This window comes from Rhinatrema bivittatum, chromosome 2, assembly GCF_901001135.1.
Source record: "Rhinatrema bivittatum chromosome 2, aRhiBiv1.1, whole genome shotgun sequence".
NCBI classification, from domain to species: Eukaryota; Metazoa; Chordata; class Amphibia; order Gymnophiona; family Rhinatrematidae; genus Rhinatrema; species Rhinatrema bivittatum.
Genome location: NC_042616.1, coordinates 376,919,886 through 376,946,056, shown reverse-complemented (window position 1 = coordinate 376,946,056; position 26,171 = coordinate 376,919,886). Strand labels below are relative to the sequence as shown.

The window sequence follows — 26,171 nt, the reverse complement described above, 5'->3', positions numbered from 1 at the left end:
TTCCCTGACACACAAGGGATTTCTACCCATAAAGATTCAATTTTGTATTTAGTCTCATGCAGGATGTTTATCCTATTGGACTCTATGCCATCCCGGACATAACGCGCCAGACCTCCTCCCGACTGTTCCTCTCTGTCATTGCGATATAATTTGTACCCCGGTATAGCACTGTCCCATTGATTATCCTCTTTCCACCATGTCTCTGAGATGCCAGTTAAGTCTATGTCATCATTTACTGCTATACATTCTAATTCTCCCATCTTACTTCTTAGACTTCTGACATTAGCATACAAACATTTCAAAGTTTGTTTTTTGTTTGTATTTTTATTCTGCTTTTTAATTGATAGGGATAAGTTAGAATTTTTTAGGTCAGGTGAGTTTTTAGTTACAGGCACTTGGACTACTTTTCTAATTATTGGAACCTCACTGTTGGGATGCCCTAATTCTAATGCATCATTAGTATCCTTTAAAGATACCTCTCTCCGAACCATGCGCTGCTGAGCGACTGTCGGCTTTCCCCTTTGTTCTAGTTTAAAAGCTGCTCTATCTCCTTTTTAAAGGTTAGCGCCAGCAGTCTGGTTGCACCCTGGTTAAGGTGGAGCCCATCCCTTCGGAAGAGACTCCCCCTTCCCCAAAAGGTTCCCCAGTTCCTAACAAAACTGAATCCCTCTTCCTTGCACCATCATCTCATCCACGCATTGAGACTCCGGAGCTCTGCCTGCCTCTGGTGACCTGCGCGTGGAACAGGGAGCATTTCAGAGAATGCTACCCTGGAGGTTCTGGATTTAATCTTTCTTCCTAAGAGCCTAAATTTGGCTTCCAGAACCTCCCTCCCACATTTTCCTATGTCGTTGGTGCCCACGTGTACCACGACAGCCGGCTCCTCCCCAGCACTGTCTAAAATCCTATCTAGATGACGCGTGAGGTCCGCCACCTTCGCACCAGGTAGGCATGTTACCAGGCGATCCTCACGCCCACCAGCCACCCAGCTATCTACATTCCTAATAATCGAATCACCAGTTATGACGGCCGACCTAACCCTTCCCTCCTGTGCAGTAGGCCTTGGGGAGATATCCTCAGTGCGAAAGGACAATGCATCACCTAGAGAGCAGGTCCTTGCTACAGGATCCTTTCCTGCTACACCTGGTTGGTGCTCTCCCATTATGAGACCTTCTTCCTCCAAGGCAGCACCAGGGCTGCCAGTCTGAAGTTGGGACTTGACTACTATGTCCCTGAAGGTCTCATCTATATACCTCTCTGTCTGCCTCAGCTCCTCCAGGTCTGCCACTCTAGCCTCCAGAGATCGGACTCGTTCTCTGAGAGCCAGGAGCTCTTTGCATCGCATGCACATGTACAACTTCTCACCGGTGGGTAAAAAATCATACATGTGACACTCGATGCAAAAGACTGGGAAGCCCCCCTCTTGCTGCTGGACTGCTGCCTTCATCTCAATTTTGATCAGTTCCTAGTTAAGTTTTAGGTTGCTATGGGAGTAGGAATGTGTCTAACTTCCTTTAAATGTATTAGTGAATTCACTATGTGTCTGGTAGTGGCCTACCGGGGTCTGATCGAATTCTCAATAAAGTTTTTGTTGATGTTTTTTTTGTTTTGTTTTGTTTTGAGAAAGTGGCACCTGCCTATAAATTAAGGGATGAGCTAGGGGTGGGAGGGTTGGGAAATACAAACAGTCTAACTTCAGTTAGTCAGCCTGAGTGACTCACTGCTCCCTTGATTAACAAATGTTGGTCCCTATTCAAACCCAATCACACTACCTCAACACCTTTCCAAGGTGAGTAACTGAGCTGAACTATTCAACTTTTTTACTTTGGTATATACTGCTCCTAGCTTATTTCTAGCTTCTGGCTACTTTTTTGTGGGGTTTTTTTTTTGTGGTTTTTTTTTTTTCAATACAATGCACTCAGTTAGTATTAAAAACAAACAGTCAGCTCTTTAAAAGTCTGGAGAACACTCAGTTCTGCAGACTTTTAAAAATAAACACACTATCTACTGCTACCTTATTGACTGACTAAAAATACAAACAGTCTAACTTGTTTATTCACTGCCTACCTACTGCTACCTTATTGACTGACTTTATTTATTTATTTATTTATTTGTGTTTTTCTATACCGGCATTCACGGAAGTTCGTATCATGTCGGTTTACATAAAACAAGGGGTGAGCAATACATTATAACGTACATAGCTAAAACGTAAGAGTATACATTACAAAAGTATAACAAGTGCATAGAAGAAAAAGTTACAATAAAACAGGGGTTATTCTAACTGGGATTAGAGTTAGAGGAGAGATAAAAAGTTTAACAAGAAGTAAAACCTTGTAGTGATTGGTTGGTATTGTCTGTTTCAGTTTAATAGAAGATGCTCAGTGTTGCTGCATTTGATGGAAGTGAATCATTAAGGGTCCGGAAATGCTTTCATGAACAGCCATGTTTTAAGTCTCTTCCTGAAGGTTGGAAGACATGGTTCCTGTCGTAATTCTAAGGGGATTGAGTTCCATAGTGGCGGACCTGCTGTGGAGAAGGCCCGATCTCTCAATGTTATATGCTGGGTAGTATTGTTGTGAGGTACTTTTAGATATTCTCTATATGCTTCTCTGATGGGTCTGTTGGAGGAGTGTTTTTTGAGAGCTATTTGTAGATGGAGTGGAGCCAGTCCATGGATATTTTTGTAGATTGTGGTGAGGGACTTATGAATTATTCTGTAGTGGATTGGTAACCAGTGAAGGTCTTTGAGGACTGGTGTAATGTGATCTCTTCTCCTTTTGTTTGTTAGAATTCTTGCTGCCGTGTTCTGTATCATTTGGAGAGGTTTAGTGTGGGATGATGGGAGGCCTAGTAGGATAGAGTTGCAGTAATCAATTTTCGCAAATATTATTGCTTGTAGCACTGTTCTATAATCATGGAAATGAAATAGGGGTTTTATTCTTTTTAATACGTGCAGTTTGTGGAAGCAGTCTTTGGTTGTTTGGTTGATAAACGATTTTAAATTTAGCCGGTTGTCTATAGAAACTCCTAAATCTCTTACTTTTGAGATTTGCAAGTTGGCTGGCGGGTTTGTAGTGATTTTGCAATTATCTGGAGAGATTAGCATGAATTCGCTTTTTGATTGGTTTAGAATAAGATTTAAGCTGTATAAGAGATCGTTAATTTCTTGAAAACAGTTTTCCCAAAGTTCTAGAGCTTTAGTGATGGATTCTTTGATGGGGATCACAATCTGGACATCGTCGGCAAATATGAAGTGTTTTAGGTTCAATTTGTTTAGCAGTTGGCAAAGCGGGAGAAGGTATAAGTTGAAAAGTGTTGGTGAGAGAGAGGAACCCTGAGGAACTCCTTGTGAAGATGGGTATCTGGGGGATTCTTTGTTGTGGATTTTAACTTTGAAACCTCTGTTTTCTAAGAATGTCTTGAACCATGTTAGTGCTGATCCTGCAATACCGATGTTCGCCAGTTGCTTTAGTAATATGGCGTGGTTAACAGTATCGAAAGCTGCCGATAGATCCAATAAAATCAGTAGGAAGGCCTGTCCTTTGTCGAGGCCCAATATAATGTAGTCAGTCAGTGAGATTAGAAGGGATTCTGTGCTTGAAGCTTTTCTGAAACCGAATTGAGTAGGGAATAGAATTTTGTGTTCTTCTATGTATTCAGATAGTTGTGTGTTAACTAGTTTCTCCATCACCTTGGCAATGAAAGGCAGATTGGAGATTGGACGGAAGTTGTTAGGATCTTTGGGGTCCAAGTTAGGCTTCTTGAGGAGCGGTTTAATGGATGCTAGTTTGAGGTCGTCTGGATAGAAACCCTGGGTGAATGAGCAGTTTATGATGTCCGCTAGGGTTTTGGTTATGGTGTCCGGGATTAGCAGTAGTAGTTTAGATGGGATCTGGTCTAGTGGATGAGATGAGGGTTTCATTTTCTTAAGAAGTGTTTGGATCTCTGAGGAAGTGGTGCAAACTGAGGATCTCTGAGGAAGTGGTATCTCTGAGGAAGTGAGGATCTCTGAGGAAGGAAGGATCTCTGAGGAAGGATCTCTGAGGATCTCTGAGGAAGGAAGGATCTCTGAGGAAGTGAGGATCTCTGAGGAAGTGGTAAAAATGCAAACAGTCTAACTTGTTTATTCACTGCCTTTCTGACTATTAAAGGCACAAACACACAAACACACTAAATAATATTCCCAAATAGTTAACTTTGCCCCAATACTTTTAAAAAAGTCAATGTCCCAAGCAAAAACTTACTGATTCCTTTCAGCCACCAGCAAGGTGATCCTCTCCTCTCAGTGTTTCCACTGTATTTTCCTTCTGTTTCCTTCTGTATTTTCAGCAGCACTGTCTCCAATATGGCTCTGTAATCATCTGCTCATTGAGTAGGTTAATGTCAGCTGGATTGTACTTCTCATGCTTTTATATTTTTTCTGGGATGTTTTCTTTGTATATATTTTCATTTAGGTGCTATATTGTTTGAGGATTTGATGGGACATTCATCATGTTTGATATTTTTGTTTACCTGTATTTTTGTCTTCATTTAACAATATTTGAATTGTATTTATGCCACTCATATAACGAGAGAGGATTTTTCTGGATTTATTATTGACTAGTCTTCATAAATAAAATGTTTTAAATAAAGACCTAACAGCAACTTGGTATTACTGTAGATGTCCAGAGATCCTCATATCTCATGGCAAGCACTCAAAAATGCACACAAAAAAAGGGGTGCATGAACTAAAACAATACCATCTGTCATTTAGAGCAGTCTGCAAGTAGGTCCTAAATTAGTAAAATGGATTAGAAATTGGAAATGGCAGTTACACACCTGGGCAGACTGGTTGGGTCATTTTGGTCTTTATCTGCCACCGTTTACTATATTACTGTGGTTGACTGACAGACAACAGCAAGTAGTGGTAAATGGAACTCGCTCTAAGGAAATAAGAGGATGATACTAAAATATGCAACAGAATGGACACTTCTCTAGAAGCAGAGAGAATGAGAAATGATCTAAGAAAGCTCAAGAACTGGTTGAAGATTTGGCAGCTAGGATTCATTACCAAGAAATACAGAGTCCTGCATTTGGAGGGTAGTGAAAACCAAAGTAGCTGTATGTGTTGAGGGATGACAGACTAATGTGCATGACCTGGAGAAAAACCTCACTGTGATAGTGTTTGATAATCTGAAGGTAGTAAAGCAATGTGACATGATGGTGACTCAGGCCAGAAGGATGCCGAGCTAGAGGTATAACCAGCAGGAAAAGAGGTGATAATGTTCCTGTACAGGTATCTCAAAAAGGAGAGCGGATATATGAAGTCCAGAGAAAGGCAACCAAAATGCTTTGGGGTCTCTATTGAAAGACACATGAGATGAGGCTGAAGGATCTAAATATGTAGACCCTGGAGGAGAGGAGAGACGGGAGATAAAATACAGATTTTTAAATACTTAAAAAGTAGTAATAACTCACAGGAATCAAATCTTTTCTGATGGAAAAGAAGCTGTAGAACTAGGGGTCATAATATGAAATTCCAAGGGGACATTCTCAGGAACAACATCAGGAAGTATTTTTTTTCACAGAAAGGGTGGTGAATGAATGGAATATATATCAAAGGAATCTCATATATTATATATGTTAAAACTTTTTAATAATCTAATCAAACATTAAAAATATATTGAACTACCATATATTTTTATATAATTACAAGAAAAATGCTATAACATATGATCATGTTTGAAAATAAAATAATGCTAATCTATCTAATAACATTCATTAAATAGATGATACACATGACAGTTATATTAGCAAAAGATATACAATGATAACTAACATGAACAGAAAAAAATCACAAAAATCTGAAACAGACAAAACAATTAAACAAATCAATTTGAAAACAACATTAGGCGTACATAATAATGAATAATTGAAAATGCCTATACGGCGGTTACAAAATGAATGAATGGAATACCCACCAAAAATGGTAACAGAATAGAAAAGGGCATGGAGTATCCCTAATGGCTAGAGGATGGAAATGAAGAAATGGAATAATCTGTGGGAACCTTTGGTGTAACATTTCTGTATAGGAGGGTGCAGTAGTTCATGGAGCAGTAGTTACAAACCAAATCACCTTGCTGGGCAGACTGGATGCACCATTTTGTTTTTTTTTCTGCCATCATCTCACTCCTTGATCAAATATACATTGGCTTTGATAAAGGACAATCTTTCCTCCTAGCCCTTCTTGACATCTCTGCAGCTTTCGATACTGTAAATCATAATACCCTTCTAAACCGGCTATCAGACATAGGAATTACAGGATCAGCTCTTAGATGGTTCGACTCCTTCCTTAGCAATAGAGGCTATAAGGTTAAAATCAACAACAAGGAATCCTCTCACACTAAAGCCCCATTCGGAGTCCCACAGGGCTCCTCCTTATCGCCCACCCTGTTTAACATCTACATACTCCCTCTCTGCCACGTACTCTCAAATCTAAAACTTAAGTTCTATATATACGCAGACGATGTTCAAATTTTAATCCCCATATCCAAGTCTCTGGACTCAACACTCAAATTATGGAACTCTCACCTGCAAACGATCAACCATCACCTTTCAAGCCTCAACCTGGTGCTCAACTCTTCCAAGACAGAACTATTGCTAATTACCCCAGAAGGCAGTTCCTTCCATCACCAACTGCAATCTAACATACATATATCCCAAGCTAGAGATCTTGGAGTCATAACTGATAGTCACTTGAACCTAAAGCAATTTATAAAACACACCACAAAGGAGTGCTTCTACAAGCTACAAGTACTTAAAAAATTCAAACCACTCCTTTTCCATTACGATTTCAGATCTGTCCTCCAAGCCATTCTGTTCTCCAAGATTGACTACTGCAATTCCATCTTCAAGGTCTCCCGGCTTCTACTATAAAACCCATCCAGCTGCTCCAAAATGCAGCGGCGAGAATTCTGACGAATACTAATCGGAGAGCGCATATCTCTCCCATTCTAAAAGATCTTCACTGGCTCACAGAAAACTTCAGAATTCTCCATAAATCACTGACAATTATCCACAAAAATATTCACCATCAGACCCCACTCGATCTTCTACACCCTCTCAAATTGCACTCGACGGCCAGACCCTTAAGGGATGCCTACAAGGGATCCTTACATGTTCCTCCAATCAAAATTGTACAACACTCAAATATCAGAGACAGGGCATTCTCTATCACAGGTCCCTCCATCTGGAACGCCATGCCTCCGGACCTCAGGCAGGAAACCTGTCTTCTAACTTTCAAAAGGAAACTAAAGACATGGCTGTTCTGCCATGCCTTCCCCGCCTCTAGCTCAACAGCCTGACCTAGAACTGTTCCATCACTTATGTAAATAAACAAACGCTAATTACGCACACAAGTCATCATGAGGTCGGCTCCTTGCCTCCCTCCCATACTCTATTGTATATAGTACTTTATCTTGTTCTCCCTCTCTTTTTTTTCCCACTCCCAGTTAAGGCTTCCTTGTTATAATGTAACTTTATGCTCCTCTTAATATATCTCTTGTTGTTTGGTTGGTTATAGTTACTGCTTAGTTCGATGTAAACCGAGTTGATTTGATTTGTATCAAGAAAGTTGGTATATAAAAGCCTTTAATAAATAAATAAATAAAAATAAAATCATTTACTTTACTATGTTGCTATATTTAGTAAGAGACTCTGGAGACCTTACACTGGCTTTGTTAAACCATGTGCAACTCTGATATCGGAGAACATCAAGAATCAGTAGTTGTATTACAAAGTAAGGATTCATAGATGAGACAAAACTGTAACATTTGGCCAGCTTTGGTGCGTCCCTACCTCTGGCCGCACTCTCCGCGGCAAGGATGCTGCCATAAGCCATATTGCCTTCTGCACGTCTTCCATTTCTTTTAGTCTTGTAGTTGAACTTTTTAAAGCTTTAATGAAAATGTGAATATTTTGGGGCCTGTCGGGTATGTCACTGCAGTGGCTATTGTTTGTGTACAATGTAACACAGCTGCAAAGAGCAGCAAATCTGAGCAACAAGAACTCAGCAGCTGTTAAACAGGAACCAATCCATCCCATTGCCTCAATTTACCTATCTTTGCTGCTGTGCTAACAGCGGTGTAGACAAGTTCCTTTTTTACCTATGCTAACAGTGACTATTTAAATACTCTAATTAGAGTAAAGAAAGTGCATTTCCATTTTTATGGTAACAATAGCCATTTGACCCATGTCAGTGAGATTATATGGCACAAGATCTTGGATTAGATTTTGTTGGGCAGAGTTACTGGGGGAAAAAATAATTTGTGCATTAGTACATGGAAGAGAAAATCTATGGATAGGATTTTATTTATATTCAGAGGTGCCAGAACTAGCATGGCATGTGGGCAATTGCTCTACCAATTTCAAATTCTGACTCATTTACTCATAGGAAAACTGAATATTTGTCCTAGTGTTGAGTTTCTCATCTGCCATTATAATGAACTGAGAGCATAATCTTGAGGCCCAAAACTAGCGAGGAAACAAATCAAACTTCCCATGCGGCTGTTGCCCTCTCTGTTAGGCCAATGCAATACCGTACGCTCAGGCTAGCACACAGGTTAACCCGTGATTGGACGCACATTTTGGGGCAGATTTTCAAAGGGGTACGCATATAAGATACGCACGTACCCCCCAAAAACCTGCCCCAAGTTCCCCCTGCGCACGCTGAGCCTATGTTGAATAGGCTCGGCGGCACGCACAAGCCCTGGGACGCGCATAAGTCCCGGGGCTTTCCTGGGGGGCGTGTCAGGAGGCGTGTCGTGGCAGTGTGTCATTCAGGGGCAAGGCCAAGGCCTCTGAAACTGCTCCTGGGCCAGGGAATTGCGTGCCGGCGGCCAGCCCAGCGCGTGAAAGGCGTAACTTGTCCAACAAAGGTAGGGGGGGTTTACATAGGGCTGGGGGGTGAGTTAGGTAGGGGAAGGTACGGGGGGTGGAAGGAAAGTTCCCTCCGAGGCCGGTCTGATTTCGGAGCAGCCTCGGAGGGAACGGAGGCAGGCTGCGCAGCTCGGCACACGCAGGCTGCCGATTTTGCGCAGCCTTGCGTGCTGACCCCGGATTTTAAAGGATACATGCAGCTACATGCATATCTATTAAAATCTGGCATACTCTTGTTCGTGCCTGGTGCACGAACAAAAGTACGCGCGGGTGTACTTTATTAAAATCTGCCCCTTTGGATGTGCATCTATAACCCTTAATGCAATAAGGGGATCGGTGCATCCAAAACACGTCTAAACCAGGGCATAGCTAACAGCATCCAAAACGCATGTCTAAACCAGGGCTAGCTATTACCTACAATAATAAAAATAACTGTGCACCCGATGCGCACATTTTAACCCTCAAAAATTAATGCGAAGCCCTGGAGCTGGCGTTAAGTTTTGAGGAACCCCAAAACTTGTACTAGAAAGTAGAAAATACTGCTTTTCTGTGCTTTCTCTGACTTAATATCATGGCGATATTAAATCGGATGAACCACAGAAAGCAGAAACGTGAAAAAACAAATGCTCAATTTATGAGTGTCCATTTTCCTAATGGTTGGCTGTGTAATTTCCCCTAGAGCCTCCTTTTTAACGCTGCAGCTCATTTGCCTACTGCATTGCATGCTCGGGAGAGGCGGATGGGTGCACATTAGGATAGCTCAATTATGAGCACCAGTTTTTCCCACGCAGATATTGCATCGGCCTGTTTGTGAGGATGAGTTCCTTCCAGATCATCTTTTCTCACTCCTGCAGGTCCCGCACTTGCGAGAATGATCAGGTGTACACAGAGACAAAACACCATATGGAGAGAAGATTCTCTTTTTTCTTGGCTGCCCTCTTTCTTTTGATGGATAAATACGGCTGTGATCCTATTGTTCAGCAAGGTGAAACAAGCAAGTTTGCTTACCGTAAACGATGTTTCCGTAGATAGCAGGATGAATTAGCCATGCTGTTATGGGATCTGTCAATCAGGCCCAGGAGGCGGAGCTTGTCAAAGCAGAGAACAGAGCTTTGCTCTCTGCGGCTGCGCAAGTGTTCCCGCGCAGGAAAGTAACAGAATCTCCTTAGTCTGTGATTAAGCTGTAGTGTAGTCGAAGACTTGGTGACTGCCAGGTAGGAGGGTGGGTCAGCATGGCTAATTCATCCTGCTATCTACGGAAACATCGTTTACAGTAAGCAAACTTGCTTTTTCCTGTCAATAGCAGGGCTGAATTAGCCATGCTGTTATGGGAGTCCCAAGCTCCTGATCACGTCAGTAGTGATATAAGTATTTGGACGTGATCATTGACAGTGTGGCAGTCACCGTTTGTTGGAGGATAGAGATTGCAGTATTGCTCGCCCTATCTTCGCATCAGTGGCTGCTTGCTGGTCAAGGCAGTAATGAGATGTGAAGGTATGCAGTGATGACCATGTAGCTGCCTTGCAAATGTCTATGGGTTGCACATCCTTCAAGTGTGCTAAGGAGGTTGCTACTGCTCTAACTTGGTGAGCTTTAGGAGTAGACTGTAAATGTAAATTCTGTTTGTCATAGCAGAATTTGATGCCCTGCGTTATCCAACTGGAGATGGTGCGTTTAGACACTGGTAGTCCAGGTGCCTTTGGGTCAAAGGAGACAAAGAGTTGAGAAACACGGGAGTCCGAGTTCGTTCTTTCTTTGTAGTGTGTTAAAGCTCTTTTACAATCTAGTGTGTGCAGTAGTTTTTCCCTATCATTCGAATGAGGTTTAGGGAAAAAAGTTGGTAATTCCATTGTCTGATTGAGATGGAATGGGGTAACTACTTTCGGTAGAAAGGACGGGTGAGTTCGTAGAACTACCTTCTGGTGATGAAATTGCAAGTATGGATGATAATGGACCAAGGCTTGTAACTCACTAACTATTCATGCTGATGTTACTGCAACCAGGAATACCACCTTCCAGGTGAGGTATTTAATGTGTGCCGAGTCCATGGGTTCGAAAGGATAAAGCATGAGCTGTTCCAAAACTATGTTGAGGTTCCATGGAACTGGAGGTTTGAATACCGGAGGACGAATGTGTGTTAAACCCTTCATGAAACGAGTCAGTAATGGGTGATTGGATAAAGGAATGTCATTCATTGGTCTATGATAAGCACCTATGGCGCTGAGGTGAACTCTGATGGATGATGTTGCTAGACCAGCTACATATAGTGTATGAAGATAATCAATGAGCAATTCCGGGGAGCAGTCCAATGGTGGTACATCGTTGGAAGTGCACCAGGCAGAGTAGCGTTTCCATTTATAGCTATAATTTTTCCTGGTTGAGAGTTTCCTTGACTGTAACAAAATGAATTGTGCTGAAGTGGAAACTCCTTGTTCTGTCAGAAGGAGCCTCTCAATCTCCAAGCTGTCATGTGTAGAGATGAATGTAGCGGGTGTAGTAGTGTTCCTTGATCTTGGCTGAGAAGATCTTGACGATTCGGCAATAGAATTGGATCCTTGATGGATAGTCGAAGCAGGAAACTATACCATGGCTGCCTCAGCCAGGCCGGGGCTATGAGTATCAGTTGAGCTTTGTCCGCTATACACTTCTGAATTGTTCTTGTTATGAGAGGTATGGGAGGAAAGGCATACAGAAGGCCTGTCGTCCACGGAATGAGGAAGGCATCTTGGGCGATCCTGAATTGGCTTGGTCGTATCGAGCAGAAGTTGGAAACTTGTGCATTGATCTCTGTTGCAAAGAGATCTATCAAAGGTGTTCCCCACTGTAGAAATATGTTCTGGACTATTTCTGTATTGAGTGTCCATTCGTGGGGATGAAAGATGCGGCTTAGTCTGTCCGCTCTTGTGTTTGCAACTCCCGGTAGGTAAGTTGCTTGGAGGTGTATGCAATTCTTGTGAGCGTGTTCGAAGATTGTCAGGGTCTCCTTGCAGAGGGACCATGAACCGGACCCTCCTTGTTTGTTGATGTAAAACATCGCTACTTGGTTGTCTGTGTAGATCATGACCCTGCGTCCCTTTAGGTGGTCTTGGAAGACTCGCAATGCATTGCGAATCACTCTGAGTTCCAATAGATTGATTTGTAGATTCTGTTCTGAGAGTGTCCATAACCCTTGGGTTTCGTAAATCTCGAGGTGTGCACCCCATCCCTTGCGAGACGCATCTGTGGTTAGGACTGCATTGTGAGATGGGGGGCTGAACAACGCTCCTTTGGACAGGGTAGAGTCTAGGAGCCACCATGCTATATCTTTTTTCATTTCTGCGGTCAGCGATACCTTCTGCATCAATGGTTGTGAATGCTGCTTCCATTGGCGCTTTAGACCCCATTGTAGGCGTCTCATGTGTAACTTGGTGTTGGGAACCGTGAAGTTCGCCGCTGCCATGTGGCCCAGAATTACCAAGATTTGTCTTGCTGTCGGCCTCTGAGTATGTTTCAAGGTGTGTAGAAGTTGACAGAAATGTGATATTCTGTCGACTGGAAGGTATGCTCTGTTGCATGTAGTGTCCAGGCATGCGCCTATGAACTGCAACTGTTGTGTTGGTTGTAGGCGTGATTTCTGAAAGTTGATCACCAACCCTAGTTCTTGCAAACAGTGTATCACCCGATGGAGGTGATCCCGTAAGATGGTCGGAGTTGAGGCGATTATGAGCCAATCATCCAGATATGGAAAAATGGTTATACCTTGTTTCCTGAGATGAGCCACCACCACTATCATGCATTTGGTGAATACCCTGGGTGCAGCAGATAGCCCAAAGGGAAGAACTTTGTACTGGTAGTGTTGATGTCTGTGTAGCGAAAGCACAGGTAACGCCACGAGGATGGATGGATTGGAATGTGTGTGTAAGCATCCTTCAGGTCGATTGAGCACATCCAATCGTTGGTTTGAATGAGAGGGAGAATTGACTTCAACGATACCATTTTGAATTTCTCCTTGGTGAGAAATTTGTTCAACTCCCTTAGGTCTAGTATGGGTCGAAGGCCCCCCGACTTCTTGGGTATGAGGAAGTACGAGGAATAAAATGCTGCTAATTTGGAGTGTGGGTGGATTTGTCGAATTGCTTGTTGTTTGCGAAGTAAAGCAATTTCCTCCCCCAGTTGTGGATGGGAATTGAAAATCTTGAGTGTGGAAAGATGAGGCAATGTGGGTTTTGTTACAAATTGGAGTTTGTAGCCTTGACGTACTATCTCCAGAACCCATTGATCCGATGTTATTCTTTCCCAGGCCTTCAGGCAAGCATGAATTCTGCCTGGAGGAGCTTGATGTTGTGGTGGTGCCTGAGTAACTAAAAAGATGACGTCGCTTTTGGTACAGCAGTCGGCTGTTGTGCCTGCTGTCTCTGGTTACGTGGTTTACCTCTTCGTTGATGTGAAGTATTGTTTTGTGGAGCAGGACACTGGTAGGCAGGGTATGACTGCGTACGAAAAGATTGATAAGATCTATAGGGTCTTCCTGCATATGGTTGCCTATGAGTAGATCCCACATAACGACGTGTAGTCGAGTAAATAGGATTCGATGCTAGCGATTGTACTGCTAGAGCTTCGTCTTTTAATTTAGTTACTGCGTCCTGGAATTTCTCTCCGAACAGGTTATCTCCTGTACATGGGAGGTTTGTTAGTTTCTCGTGCAAGTCTTCACGTATCGAACTTGAACGTAACCATGCTAGTCTGCGGGCTGCAATGGCTGTTGCAGATGCCCTGGATGATGTTTCATGTGCTTCGTAGATTGACCTCAAGAGGTGTCGAGAACACTCTTCCATGTCATGAAGAGGTTGAGGTATATGTTCTGCAACGGAGGAATATATACCTTTCATAGCTTGCATGCACTCATAGAGGTATTGCACCATGTAAAACTGATGTTGCATAATTCGTGCAGTTAACATCGAGTTATGGTATATTTTCCTGCCAAACTCATCTAAATATTTGTTGTCTTTCCCCGGTGGGAAAGTGGTATGCAACTTTGTTTTCTTGAACCTTTGCATCACCGACTCTACTACAATGGAAGCGTGAGGCAATTGTGGTAGAGTGTATAGCAACGCTTTCTTCATACGAAATTTTATGTCTGTTTTCCTGGAAATGGCTGCTATTGTATAAGGAGCCTCCCAGGATTTTTGTAAGACTGAATGCAGGATCTCTTGTGGTGGAAGAGAAGTTGGTTCCACCTGAGTATCTAAAATCTTTAGAAGACCAAGGGTTTCTGCCCTAGGGTCTGTTTCTTTTTGGACCTCTAGATGTAGAATGGTACCCATTTTTTCTAGGAATTTTGGGTACGTAAGGTCTTCAGGAGGGGAATACGGCTCCTGTATGTGGTCGTGCAGGTCTGAGAGACATCCCACCGATGATGATGGGGATGTTTGTATTGAAGGAGAATCTAAAGATGTCCCCTGGATATGAGTTGGTGAGGCTGGTTGGTTAAAAATGGGAGATGTTGGTGGTTTTGCCAACTGCTGTTCAGTAGTTTGTGCTTTATGTTGTGTAGCATTGTCATCATCAGTATTAGTCATTTGAAATGATGATTGAAGCGTCTCGTAAAAGCCTGCTAAAGATTGAGACAGTTGGAAAAATGCTTCTCTTGTATGAGAGGGCATTACCATACGACTGTCTGGTTGTTGAACGATATTTGTTTGAGGTGAAGTTGTAGGAACTTCTCTATCTCCTTGTAGTCTATCGACTGAATTATTCCTTGAATCTTCCGAATCTGAAGAAGTGTTTGATGAAGAAATTTGTACTATTTCTCTCTTTGAGCAGGTATGAGCTTTATGAGGTGATCTAGAAGTCGAAGGACTTATCTCCCATGTAGCACTCCTCTTTGGTAATTTAGTACGGTGGGAGTGATTTGAATAGTTATGATAGTCATCAGATGATGTATCAGTATCTGTGGTCCCAGTCTCTGGAGAAGACCTGTGTGAAGGGTATCGTTTCCGCTTCAAGCTCGTCTTTAATTTTTTAGTTGAATAATTATGGTTTCCATGCGCAGATTTTGATCTATGCGCTGATTTAGATTTATGCGCGGATTTATGCTTACGCGCAGATGTAGAGTTATGCGCAGATATGCGCGTATGCGCGATTGTAGACTTATGCGCACTTGTATCTCTGTGCGCGGAAGTAGATTCATGCGCAGTTGTAGTTGTATGCGTATATCTTTCTGATGCGGCGCGCACATGAGTTATCGGCGCCGATGTGTTCGGCGCCATGCGCATAAGTTTCTTTGAAGTCGGCGCCGTACGCGCAGGTTCCTCCGGCGCCGTACGCGCAGGGTTGTCCGGCGCCGTGCGCGTATGTTTTCGGCGCAGTGGTTTCTTCTGCGCCATGCGCGCCGGAAGCTGTAAGCTGCGCGCAGACTCCTTTCTCGGCGCCGGTATGTTGGTTTGCGCGGACAGCGCCGTAGGCGCAGAAGTTTTCGGCGCCGAGGATTCCACCTCCGATGAGGTATGTTGCGGCTCTGTAGGCACTGGGGATTTTCGAGAACCCACTGGCCTTTGTCTTTTTGCGTTTCCCTTACCTCCTAGAGTGGAGGACTTAGGATCCAAGTGTAAAGTTTTCCGTTTCGGTGGAGCCGATGAAGTGAGCGGGCCAGGCGATGAATGATCCTCCAACGGATCTCGTGAGGCAAAAAGTTCCTGAATCCTGTAGGCCCTTTGTTTTAATGCTCTAGGTGACATCTTAGAGCAAAACTCACAATTGTCTCGATTATGACTTGGTCCGAGACATCTATAAAAGCGGTCGTGTCCGTCTGTGACCGACATTGTTTTTCCACAGTGACAGGGTTTGAACCCCGGTTTTGACATTTTTTAATTCTGTTTTTAAAACTGAGGAGAGATCAGCTCCGCGTGTGATCCCGCTCGCGGAAAAAACAGACTGAGGAGATTCCGTTACTTTCCTGCCCGGGAACACACGCGCAGCCGCAGAGAGCAAAGTTCTGTTCTCTGCTTTGACAAGCTCCGCCTCCCTGGCCTGATTGACAGATCCCATAACAGCATGGCTAATTCAGCCCTGCTATCGACGGGAAAATGAGCTCTCCATTCAGGACAGGGTAGGAGATAGAAAGCAATTGGTTCAGGATGCAACGAGACAGGGAGCAATTTTAGATCTAATTCTCAGTGGAGCACAGGACTTGGTGAGAGAGGTAACTGTGGTGGGGCCGCTTGGCAATGGTGATCATAATATGATCAAATTTGATTTAATGACTGGAAAAGGAATGGTGTGCAAATCCAAGGCTCTCGTGCTAAACTTTCAAAAGGAAAACTTTGATAAAATGAGAAAAATTGATAGAAAAAAACTGAAAGGAGCAGCTACAAAAGTAAAAAATGTCCAAGAGGCGTGGTCATTGTTAAAAAAAATACCATTCTAGAAGCACAGTCCAGATGTATTCCACACATTAAGAAAGGTGGAAAGAAGGCAAAACGATTACCGGCATGGTTAAAAGGGGAGGTGAAAGAAGCTATTTTAGCCAAAAGATCTTCATTCAAAATTTGGAAGAAGGATCCAACAGAAGAAAATAGGATAAAGCATAAACATTGGCAAGTTAAATGTAAGACATTGATAAGACAGGCTAAGAGAGAATTTGAAAAGAAGTTGGCTGTAGAGGCAAAAACTCACAGTAAAAACTTTTTTTAAATATATACAAAGCAGAAAGCCTGTGAGGGAGTCAGTTGGACCGTTAGATGATCGAGGGGTTAAAGGGGCACTTAGAGAAGATAAGGCCATCGTGGAAAGATTAAATGATTTCTTTGCTTCGGTGTTTACTGAAGAGGATGTTGGGGAGGTACCCGTAATGGAGAAGGTTTTCATGGGTAATGATTCAGATGGACTTAATCAAATCACGGTGAACCTAGAAGATGTGGTAGGTCTGATTGACAAACTGAAGAGTAGTAAATCACCTGGACCGGATGGTATACACCCCAGAGTTCTGAAGGAACTAAAAAATGAAATTTCAGACCTATTAGTAAAGATTTGTAACTTATCATTAAAATCATCCATTGTACCTGAAGACTGGAGGATAGCAAATGTAAGCCCAATATTTAAAAAGGGCTCCAGGGGTGATCCGGGAAACTACAGACCGGTTAGCCTGACTTCAGTGCCAGGAAAAATAGTGGAAAGTGTTCTAAACATCAAAATCACAGAACATATAGAAAAACATGGTTTAATGGAACAAAATCAGCATGGCTTTACCCAGGGCAAGTCTTGCCCTGGGTAAAGACTAAGATTAATTCCTTCACTTTTTTGAAGGAGTTAATAAACATGTGGATAAAGATGAACCGGTAGATATAGTATACTTGGATTTTCAGAAGGCGTTTGACAAAGTTCCTCATGAGAGGCTTCTAGGAAAAATAAAAAGTCATGGGATAGGTGGCGATGTCCTTTTGTGGATTGCAAACTGGCTAAAAGACAGGAAACAGAGAGTAGGATTAAATGGGCAATTTTCTCAGTGGAAGGGAGTGGACAGTGGAGTGCCTCAGGGATCTGTATTGGGACCCTTACTGTTCAATATATTTATAAATGATCTGGAAAGAAATACGACGAGTGAGATAATCAAATTTACAGATGACACAAAATTGTTCAGAGTAGTTAAATCACAAGCAGATTGTGATAAATTGCAGGAAGACCTTATGAGACTGGAAAATTGGGCATCCAAATGGCAGATGAAATTTAATGTGGATAAGTGCAAGTTGATGCATATAGGGAAAAATAACCCATGCTATAATTACACAATGTTGGGTTCCATATTAGGTGCTACAACCCAAGAAAGAGATCTAGGTGTCATAGTGGATAACACATTGAAATCGTCGGTGCAGTGTGCTGAGGCAGTCAAAAAAGCAAACAATGTTGGGAATTATTAGAAAAGGAATGGTGAATAAAACGGAAAATGTCATAATTTTATTTATTTATTTATTTATTTATAGATTCTTCTATACCGAGGTACGTATAGTTATACATCACTTCGGTTTACAGGGAAACAATAAATTAGCAACAGGCTTTACAGATAACAGATATTATAGCATAACAAATATCAGAACAGGTTTTACATTTAACAGTAACAGGTTTTATAAATAAAGATAATGGAATTAACTGGTAGTTTGCTAACTTCATTAACTATAATAACCATAATACATTAATCTTCAAGAGTTACGCAGTAGCAATAAAGTGTGGTAGATGTACAATTAAGGAATTAAGCTACGCATAATAGGTGAGAGTAAAAAACATAGATCAGGTAAAGGAAATTTGGAAAAATAAAATGGGAATGTTGATTTTAAGGATAGATAGAAATCATTGATAAAAGGCTTGTTCAAACAACCACGTTTTAAGATTTTGTTTGAACCTCTTGTGACAAGACTCAAGACGCAGGTCCAACGGCATGTTGTTCCAGATTTTAATACCTGCAATGGAGAATGAGCGTTCCCTGGTGGATACATGTTTAATGTGTTTTAGAGGATGAGCAGTTAGTTTCGCTTGGTGAAATATTCTAATTGGTCTGTTGGAGGTGTGAACAATAAACTGATCAGAAAACCATTGCATTTCTTTATTGTGCATGGATTTGTGGATGAGAGATAGAACTTTAAACGTAACCCTGTAGGATACAGGTAGCCAATGTAGGAACATCAGTGCTGGTGTTATGTGTTCATGTCGTCGAGTGTTCGTAAGTAACCGAGCAGCAGCATTCTGCAACATCTGTAAGGGTTGGATTGTGTTCTTCGGTAGACCCAGAAGTATTGCATTACAATAGTCAATTTTTGGAAGGATTGTGGCTTGTAACACAGTCCGAAAGTCCTGGAGATGTAACAGTGGTTTAATCCTTTTCAGTGTATGCAACTTGAAGAAGACACTCTTAATCGTGCTCGAGATGAAATTCTTCATGGAGAAATGATTATCTATCATAACCCCAAGGCTGCGTACATGCTTCAGCTTGAAAAGGTCTGAGGTTGAGGAAGGAGAAGGTGAACTGTTAGATGTTGTGTTCCTGTGTGGTGTAATGATAATGAGTTCTGTCTTGTTGGTATTGATTGCAAGGCAGTTTTCCATTAGAAGATTTTTTATTTTCTCCAGAGCTGATTCCCAGGTTTTTATGGCCTTATCGAGTGTATCGTTAATGCCTCTGTATCGCTCCATGGTGAGACCGCACCTTGAATACTGTGTACAATTCTGGTCGCCGCATCTCAAAAAAGATATAATTGCGATGGAGAAGGTACAGAGAAGGGCTACCAAAATGATAAGGGGAATGGAACAACTCCCCTATGAGGAAAGACTAAAGAGGTTAGGACTTTTCAGCTTGGAGAAGAGACGACTGAGGGGGGATATGATAGAGGTGTTTAAAATCATGAGAGGTCTAGAACGGGTAGATGTGAATCTGTTATTTACTCTTTCGGATAGTAGAAAGACTAGGGGGCACTCCATGAAGTTAGCATGGGGCACATTTAAAACTAATCAGAGAAAGTTCTTTTTTACTCAACGCACAATTAAACTCTGGAATTTGTTGCCAGAGAATGTGGTTAGTGCAGTTAGTATAGCTGTGTTTAAAAAAGGATTGGATAAGTTCTTGGAGGAGAAGTCCATTACCTGCTATTAAGTTCACTGCCACTGCCATTAGCAATGGTTACATGGAATAGACTTAGTTTTTGGGTACTTGCCAGGCACTTATGGCCTGGATTGGCCACTGTTGGAAACAGGATGCTGGGCTTGATGGACCCTTGGTCTGACCCAGTATGGCATTTTCTTATGTTTTCTTATGTTCTTATGATAGACATTGGGAGAATGAGATGGAAGAGAGAGCATAGAGGAATTTTCCTTGCTAAAATTTTGTGCTTCTGTTATATATTTTGCTCCATGAATTTTATATTGCTGTTAAGCTTTCTTCTTGCAGCAAAATTTGCTGAACTGCTTTCATAAATGAAAAGAGTTTGTTGGACTTTGCTATGTAGATGAAGAGGCAAGTTCTGTTTAGAATGTAGTTATGTGCTCATGTCTCTGAACTCTCCCTTGTGACAACTCCATGGGTGATACCAGGAATCTTTCCCTGAGAAGAATTTAAAATTGTGTGTGTATGTGTTGGAGGGGGGTGTCCATTCTGTTATTAAAAAATGAATCCCTGTTCTAGCTTGACTGTAATTACTGCAGAGGGCATAAATTGTTGGCATCCTGCATGGAACCAGGTGTGAACCAGAGTAAAATAACCAATAAACAAGAACTTTCTTGCAGTTATACGTGACAGACTGCCAGGCATTCAGCCCCTAGAGCTTAGTTTCTCTTCCAGGTTTTAGAGAGTAAAGAGTGTTAATTTTAGTACACTAACTTCCTCAGTTTCAAAATATCTTATACTTAACAACAGTAAGAAGTGTGAGGAAAATTGGTGACAGTAAGAATGGTTCATATGTTTATAAATAGTGAAGTGAGTGGGAAGACTATTTAGGATGAACTGTGAATACTAACAGGTAAATTTTAAAAGGAGCACGCATGCGCAGGCATGCAAAAATACACTTAATTTTATATCATGCAAGTAAACGCGTATCATTTTTCTTAAATGTTTAAAAAAAAGATCTCTCATGAGACAAGCTTTTACAGTCCTTTCTTTTCTCAGCAGTTTTTCACTGTTAGGTCTTGTATGTCATGCCTCATTCCTCTGCAACCTAGCAGCAACTCGTATCACTGTACTTGTCCAGAGAGCCTCCTATTTCCTGGCCAGCACACAAAAATGCACACACAAACAAGGGGTGCTTGACACTAAGTCTTGGGCTACTTGTAAAATTACTTTGTTAAACAGCAAATCTAATTATAGTCACTATGTGGTATCTCAGAGCAGTTTAGTCCGATAGACATTTTATATTTTTACTGACTAGCCCAACAAAGTGGGGCTGCAGTGTTCGTAGACAGATGGTTTTGAGCTAGGAAAAGACAGTGGAGCCATTGAAAGGAGCTCAGACTTTGAAAATTTTAGAGACTACAGGGAACACAGATATTTGTACGCACTGGGATTTCAACATGAAACTCCCATGAATATATGGTGCCTGACCTCAGTCCAGCCGCTTTATGATGTGGGTAAAAGTACTGTCATTCAGTGTGTGTCTTTTACCAACATTCATAGGGTCAGGGGGAGGGAAGAATTTTCAAACTGCATTTTTGCACAGGTAAACATTGATTTGCCTCTGTAAATACTTGAGAAAATTGTGCCCTAAGTTGCTGAGACCATTCTGTTCCACCCGCATCCCATGTACAGAAAAAAACCAAACATTTGTATATAATTGGAGAAACTAGGAAAATTATGATATTGTTATAAAGTGAAAATCTTTTGCACTCTGTTGCAAACTATATAACTATATTTTTGAAATGGTTACTTTAATATCCAGAGCTGAGTGTAAGTAGTGTATTGATCAGATTCCCCATTTAATGGTACCCCCTTCCTGTGGATCCTACTCCAGACCCATTTGTGGACTCTTGATAAAATTATAGTAATTAACATGTCGTTTTATCATGGGATTGCCAACAAGCTGCATATGATCAGGGAAAAGTTAAGCCAGCCAGCTTATTTTATTCTTTTGCATTTCAGCTTGCAGTTTCGTCGTCTTAGAGAACTGGAAGTAATAGTTCCTTAGGGCCTGGAGTTTGATAGCATTCCTAGGTTAGGTGCTTGCACCTTTCATTTTTGTGTTCTAGATGTGATGGTGAATTTTGTTGTTCGTGGAGATGTTATTAATGTTACTGCTGATCTGAGAAACCCTACCTCCTTCTTGTGTCTTTGTGAAAAGCGTTTACAGTCTTTGCTAAGGACTTTTATTTAAGTGAAAGATGGTAATGAGAAATTTTAATGTGCTAAGTTCACTGCTTGAATGCCATTCTGAACCAAATATGTATACATGTGTCATTTTCAGGAGAGAAACGTGTCTACCTTTCGCTGCCCAGACCAGGGGTAAGTTGAATACATTTTGCTGTACATTGGGTTAAATAATATGAGTGCCCAATTTAGTCAATGCATTGCACATGTACTGTAATAAGTGAGCCACAAAATACATACTTCACTATGTTGAAGTTTGCCTTGCCAGTAGTATTGATGTTCTTCATGTTCTTACAGCTATAAGGTGAAATATTTGTGCATCATGATAGATAAGATTGCAGCAGTTTGCTGCAATAAATGACCAGCAGAATCCTTGCCAGAGCATGTATAAATTTTAAGGTATCTTTTCTAATAATGCTATGTGCTGGTGTAATTATTAATCCTCAACAAAAAACACTTAGAGAACATAAGGAAAATGACATGTTCTTATATCATTCTTCTCTGAACTGAAACACTTTGAACACATTCATCTAAAATACATTGGTGTGTGGATGTGCAAGTTGTTGCTGATGTATTTCTTTTTTATATTAAGGAACCATTGCTTCTTTGGAGATTGTTTAAATTATAAAAAAAATAAGTGACTGGCATAATTTATTAAAAATGACTGGGTTGGATGTGGCAGTAAGTAGATGGGTTGTGTGTTTTATGATGGTTTGGGGAAATTAGTTCTCATTCCTTTGGGCTAATCGTGTAGTTTGTGAAATTTCTGTAATTGGTGAAAATAATGGTACAGATCAGCCTTTTTGTTGAAGGGTGGAGACATGCCCATTTAACATGGAAAATGCATCCTTAGATATGGCATATGTACAGTGTATGTGCCCATGCATCATTCTGTTATATAGCCAAGGTATATAAGGTATTCTGTTATATAGCCAAGGTAGTCATGTCAGTGGTTGTGCTTTGTGCAGGCAGAAAGTTGATGTTTGTCAACACAGTGCTGAAGGCACACCTAACCAGTCTGGTTTTCAGGATATTGAGATAGCTTTCCATATATTGGGTCTCCAGTGTATGTATATTTATCTCTTGCATATTCATTACAGATCTACTGAATCCCAGAATGATGCTGGGTGAAAATGTGTTGCAGCCAGCCTCGAACCACAGTATACCCAGTTTGGACCTGTTGTACTCTGTGTAGAGGCACCGAATGGCTCTGAGATATCCTGAGATATCCCTAAGCAACTCTATTGGTCATCAGGGGATTTAAAATTATGCTGGGACAGGAAGGTGTTCCCAATATATAGAAGGCTTGGAGGCCAAGTGATAGTGTGGGATCTCAAAGTAACATAGTAATGACAGCAGAAAAGGACAAAATGGTCTATCCAGTCTGCCCAACAAGCTTCTTATGGTAGTATCTGCCGTGCTGTGCAGGTTATCCCCATGTTTCTCTTAAGGTTAGCAACTGCCACTCTGTGCAGTTATCCCCAAGCCTTATGATAACCCCTACAAAATTTACTGGTAGCAACATTTTTATTGGGTGATGAGCCTTCTTGAAAATTCAGACAGTTCTGCTTGTCGTGCTTTTCTTATGGACTTGGCTGTAGAAGCAGTCCTGTGCTTTTTCCCTTATGATTGCATATCAATACTCCAGACCATAAAAATCAGGGCCTGTGTTGATTGTCGTCTGAATCCAATTTCCTGTCCCCCCCCCCCCCCCCCCCCCCCCACCACCATCAAAGTGGAGAGTGATGTTGCAGTTGCATCAAAATCATCAAAGCTTATTGGTTAAGGGTAGTGATCCCATGCCTTCCGTTAAGGGTAGTAACTGCTTCTCCGTGCATGTTATCCCCATGCTTATCAGTTCCCTGGATCATAAAAGTTTTCTAAATCCGAATACCCTTTCTTCTTGCCATTGAAGCAGAGAGCAGTGTTGCAGCAAAAGCATCAAGGCTTATCGGTTAAGGGTAGCAACCTCTGCACCAGCAATTTAATCTTATTAACCCTTTTCTTTATTTCCATCCGCTAGCTTTTAAGGATCCACAATGTTTATCCCATGCTCATTTGAATTCTTTGACTTTTTGTATTCACCACCTCCTCTGGAAGGGCATTCCAGGCATGCAGCACCCTCTCCGTGAAGAAATATTTCTTGACGTTAGTTCTGGGTTGGCCACCCTGGAGTATCATTTCGTGACCCCTAGTTCCTTCGGAAAAGGTTTGAAGTTTGTACATCATTAAAACCTTTCAGGTAGCTATATTATATCTCCCCTGCACCTCCTCTCTTCCAGAGTATATATATTTAGATCTTTCAGCCTCTTCTCATAAATTTTCCAATACTGACCCCACACTATATTGGTCACTGTTCTTTAGACCACCTCTATCCTGTCTCTATATTTTTTGAGATATGGGCTCCAGAACTGAACATAGTACTCCAGGTGAGCCCTCAACAAGGACATGTACAAGGGCAACATCACCTCCTTTTTCTTCCTGGTTATTCCTCTCTCCATGCAGCCAAGGGTTTTTCTGGCTTTAGCTATTGCCTAGTCACATTGCTTTACCATCTTCAGATTGCCAGATACTATTACCCCAAGATCCTTCTTTTGGTCTGTGCAAATCAGTCTTTCACCCCCATCACAAACAGCTCTTTTGGCTTACTGAATCCCAGATGCATGACTGCACTTCTTGGCATTGAATTCCAGCTGCCAAATCTTTGACCACTCTTCAAACTTTCTTAAATCACTTTTCATACTCTCTACTCCTTCAGGCCTGTCCACTCTGTTGCAGATCTTAGTATCATTTGCAAAGAGTCAAACTTTACCTTCTCTCCCTTCCGCAATGTTGCTCACAAAGATATTGAATAGAACTAGTCCCAATACCAATCCCTGTGGCACTCCACTTAATATGGTTCTCTCTTCAGAGTAGATTTGATTTACCATTACACACTGTCTCCTTTCAGTCAACCAGTTTGTATTCCATGCCACCATATTGGCGCTCACTTTTAATCTTCTCATTTTATTCACAAGCCTCCTATGCGGGACTGTATCAGAAGTTTTGCTGAAATCTAAGTGGATCACATCAATTGCTTCGATATTTTTTTTTCCATAAAGAGCTACTCCTCCCCCTTTTCTGTTCTCTATGGCCTTCTTTATCAAGTTATAGCCAGGGATGGCCTTATCCCAATCATGAGACTCAGTGAACCAGGTTTCTGTAACAGCAACTATGTCCAAGTCCACTTCCACCATTAAGGCCTTAGATCTTAGATTTTATTGCCCAGACTTACAACCATTTGTAGTCTTAATGTTCCAAACTTTTCTTTCTTGCCCCTGTATTCATCAAAATGCTATAATTTCGCAAGGATAACACCCACAATAAGAAAAAAGGGTGTGTCTATGATCATTTTAGAATTGCCACACCACATTAGTGCTTTGCATAGGTAGTATTACAGGATGCATTTAAGTTTTCACACCACACAATACTACTTTGCTACTTTGCTACTTGCAAAGTGCCCAGACAGGCTCTGAGAGAGAGAGTTTGAGAGAGAGACTGAGACTCTTTATAAGGCCTTCATAGTAGTCAATTATTTATATCACTATAGGAGGGCCAGATAATAACTCAAGGTGAGGTTTTGGTGGTGGTTTAGGGTTTTGGGGCCAGTTTTACATGCAGAGTGAGACATACAAACAGTTCAGAGTGAAGATTTGATGTCATTTGGAGAGGAAAGTCTCACAAAGTTGAGATTTCTACAATGTTCTCTTGCCCTAGCTTGATGGGGTCTATATGAATTATGATGAATTACCCTATTGGTTTGCTGCATTTCCTAGTCACCTTTTCTGCTATTTTGAACTGATTGATTTTGTTCTTTTCTCCTCCCTATTCCTGTATTACTTGGCATTTTCATTGGCCACCTCCAGCCACTTCCACCTTAATTTAAATGCCTGATAATGTATGCTCTGAATTTCTCATTTAGCATCCTCTTTTTTGCCAAGGGCAAATGTAGACCATCCTTACAGTATAAACTTTTACTGCTCCATTATTGACCCCAGCCACCAATGTAACCAAACCACTTGTATTACACCATGTTTTGAGTGAGACATTAAAGTTATCTATATGGCAGACCCTTTCCTTTCCCTTTTCATGAACAGGTAAATACTTCTATAAAGGCAGTGGTCTTTGCCATGTGTCTAATCTTCTTCCCTAGATTTTGGAACTCTTTCTGTGCTGCAAAGATACCATTTCTAATAAGGTCTTAGGTCCCCAGAGGGATAATAATATTGATATCAGAGTCTCTACTTTCTTTATAATTGCATTGATTTGTGGTTGGTATTTCTACTGGCTGAGGATCCCAGACAGCATTTAACTATTGTGTCCCCATCAAACAACTCTTGTAGATACCAGCTTTTTTTAAATTAACAAACATTTACTTAATACAAACTAGCAATATCTA

The 26,171-nt window shown here is 41.5% G+C and overlaps 1 protein-coding gene across 1 annotated transcript in view; it reads left to right on the top strand.

Annotated features, from left to right (window-relative positions):
* CTNNAL1 (catenin alpha like 1) overlaps positions 1 to 26,171 on the top strand; it is an 852,902-nt gene that overhangs the window by 718,814 nt on the left and 107,917 nt on the right. The window contains 1 exon segment of the mRNA XM_029589981.1: positions 21,831 to 21,868. Coding sequence (XP_029445841.1) covers positions 21,831 to 21,868 — 38 coding nt within the window.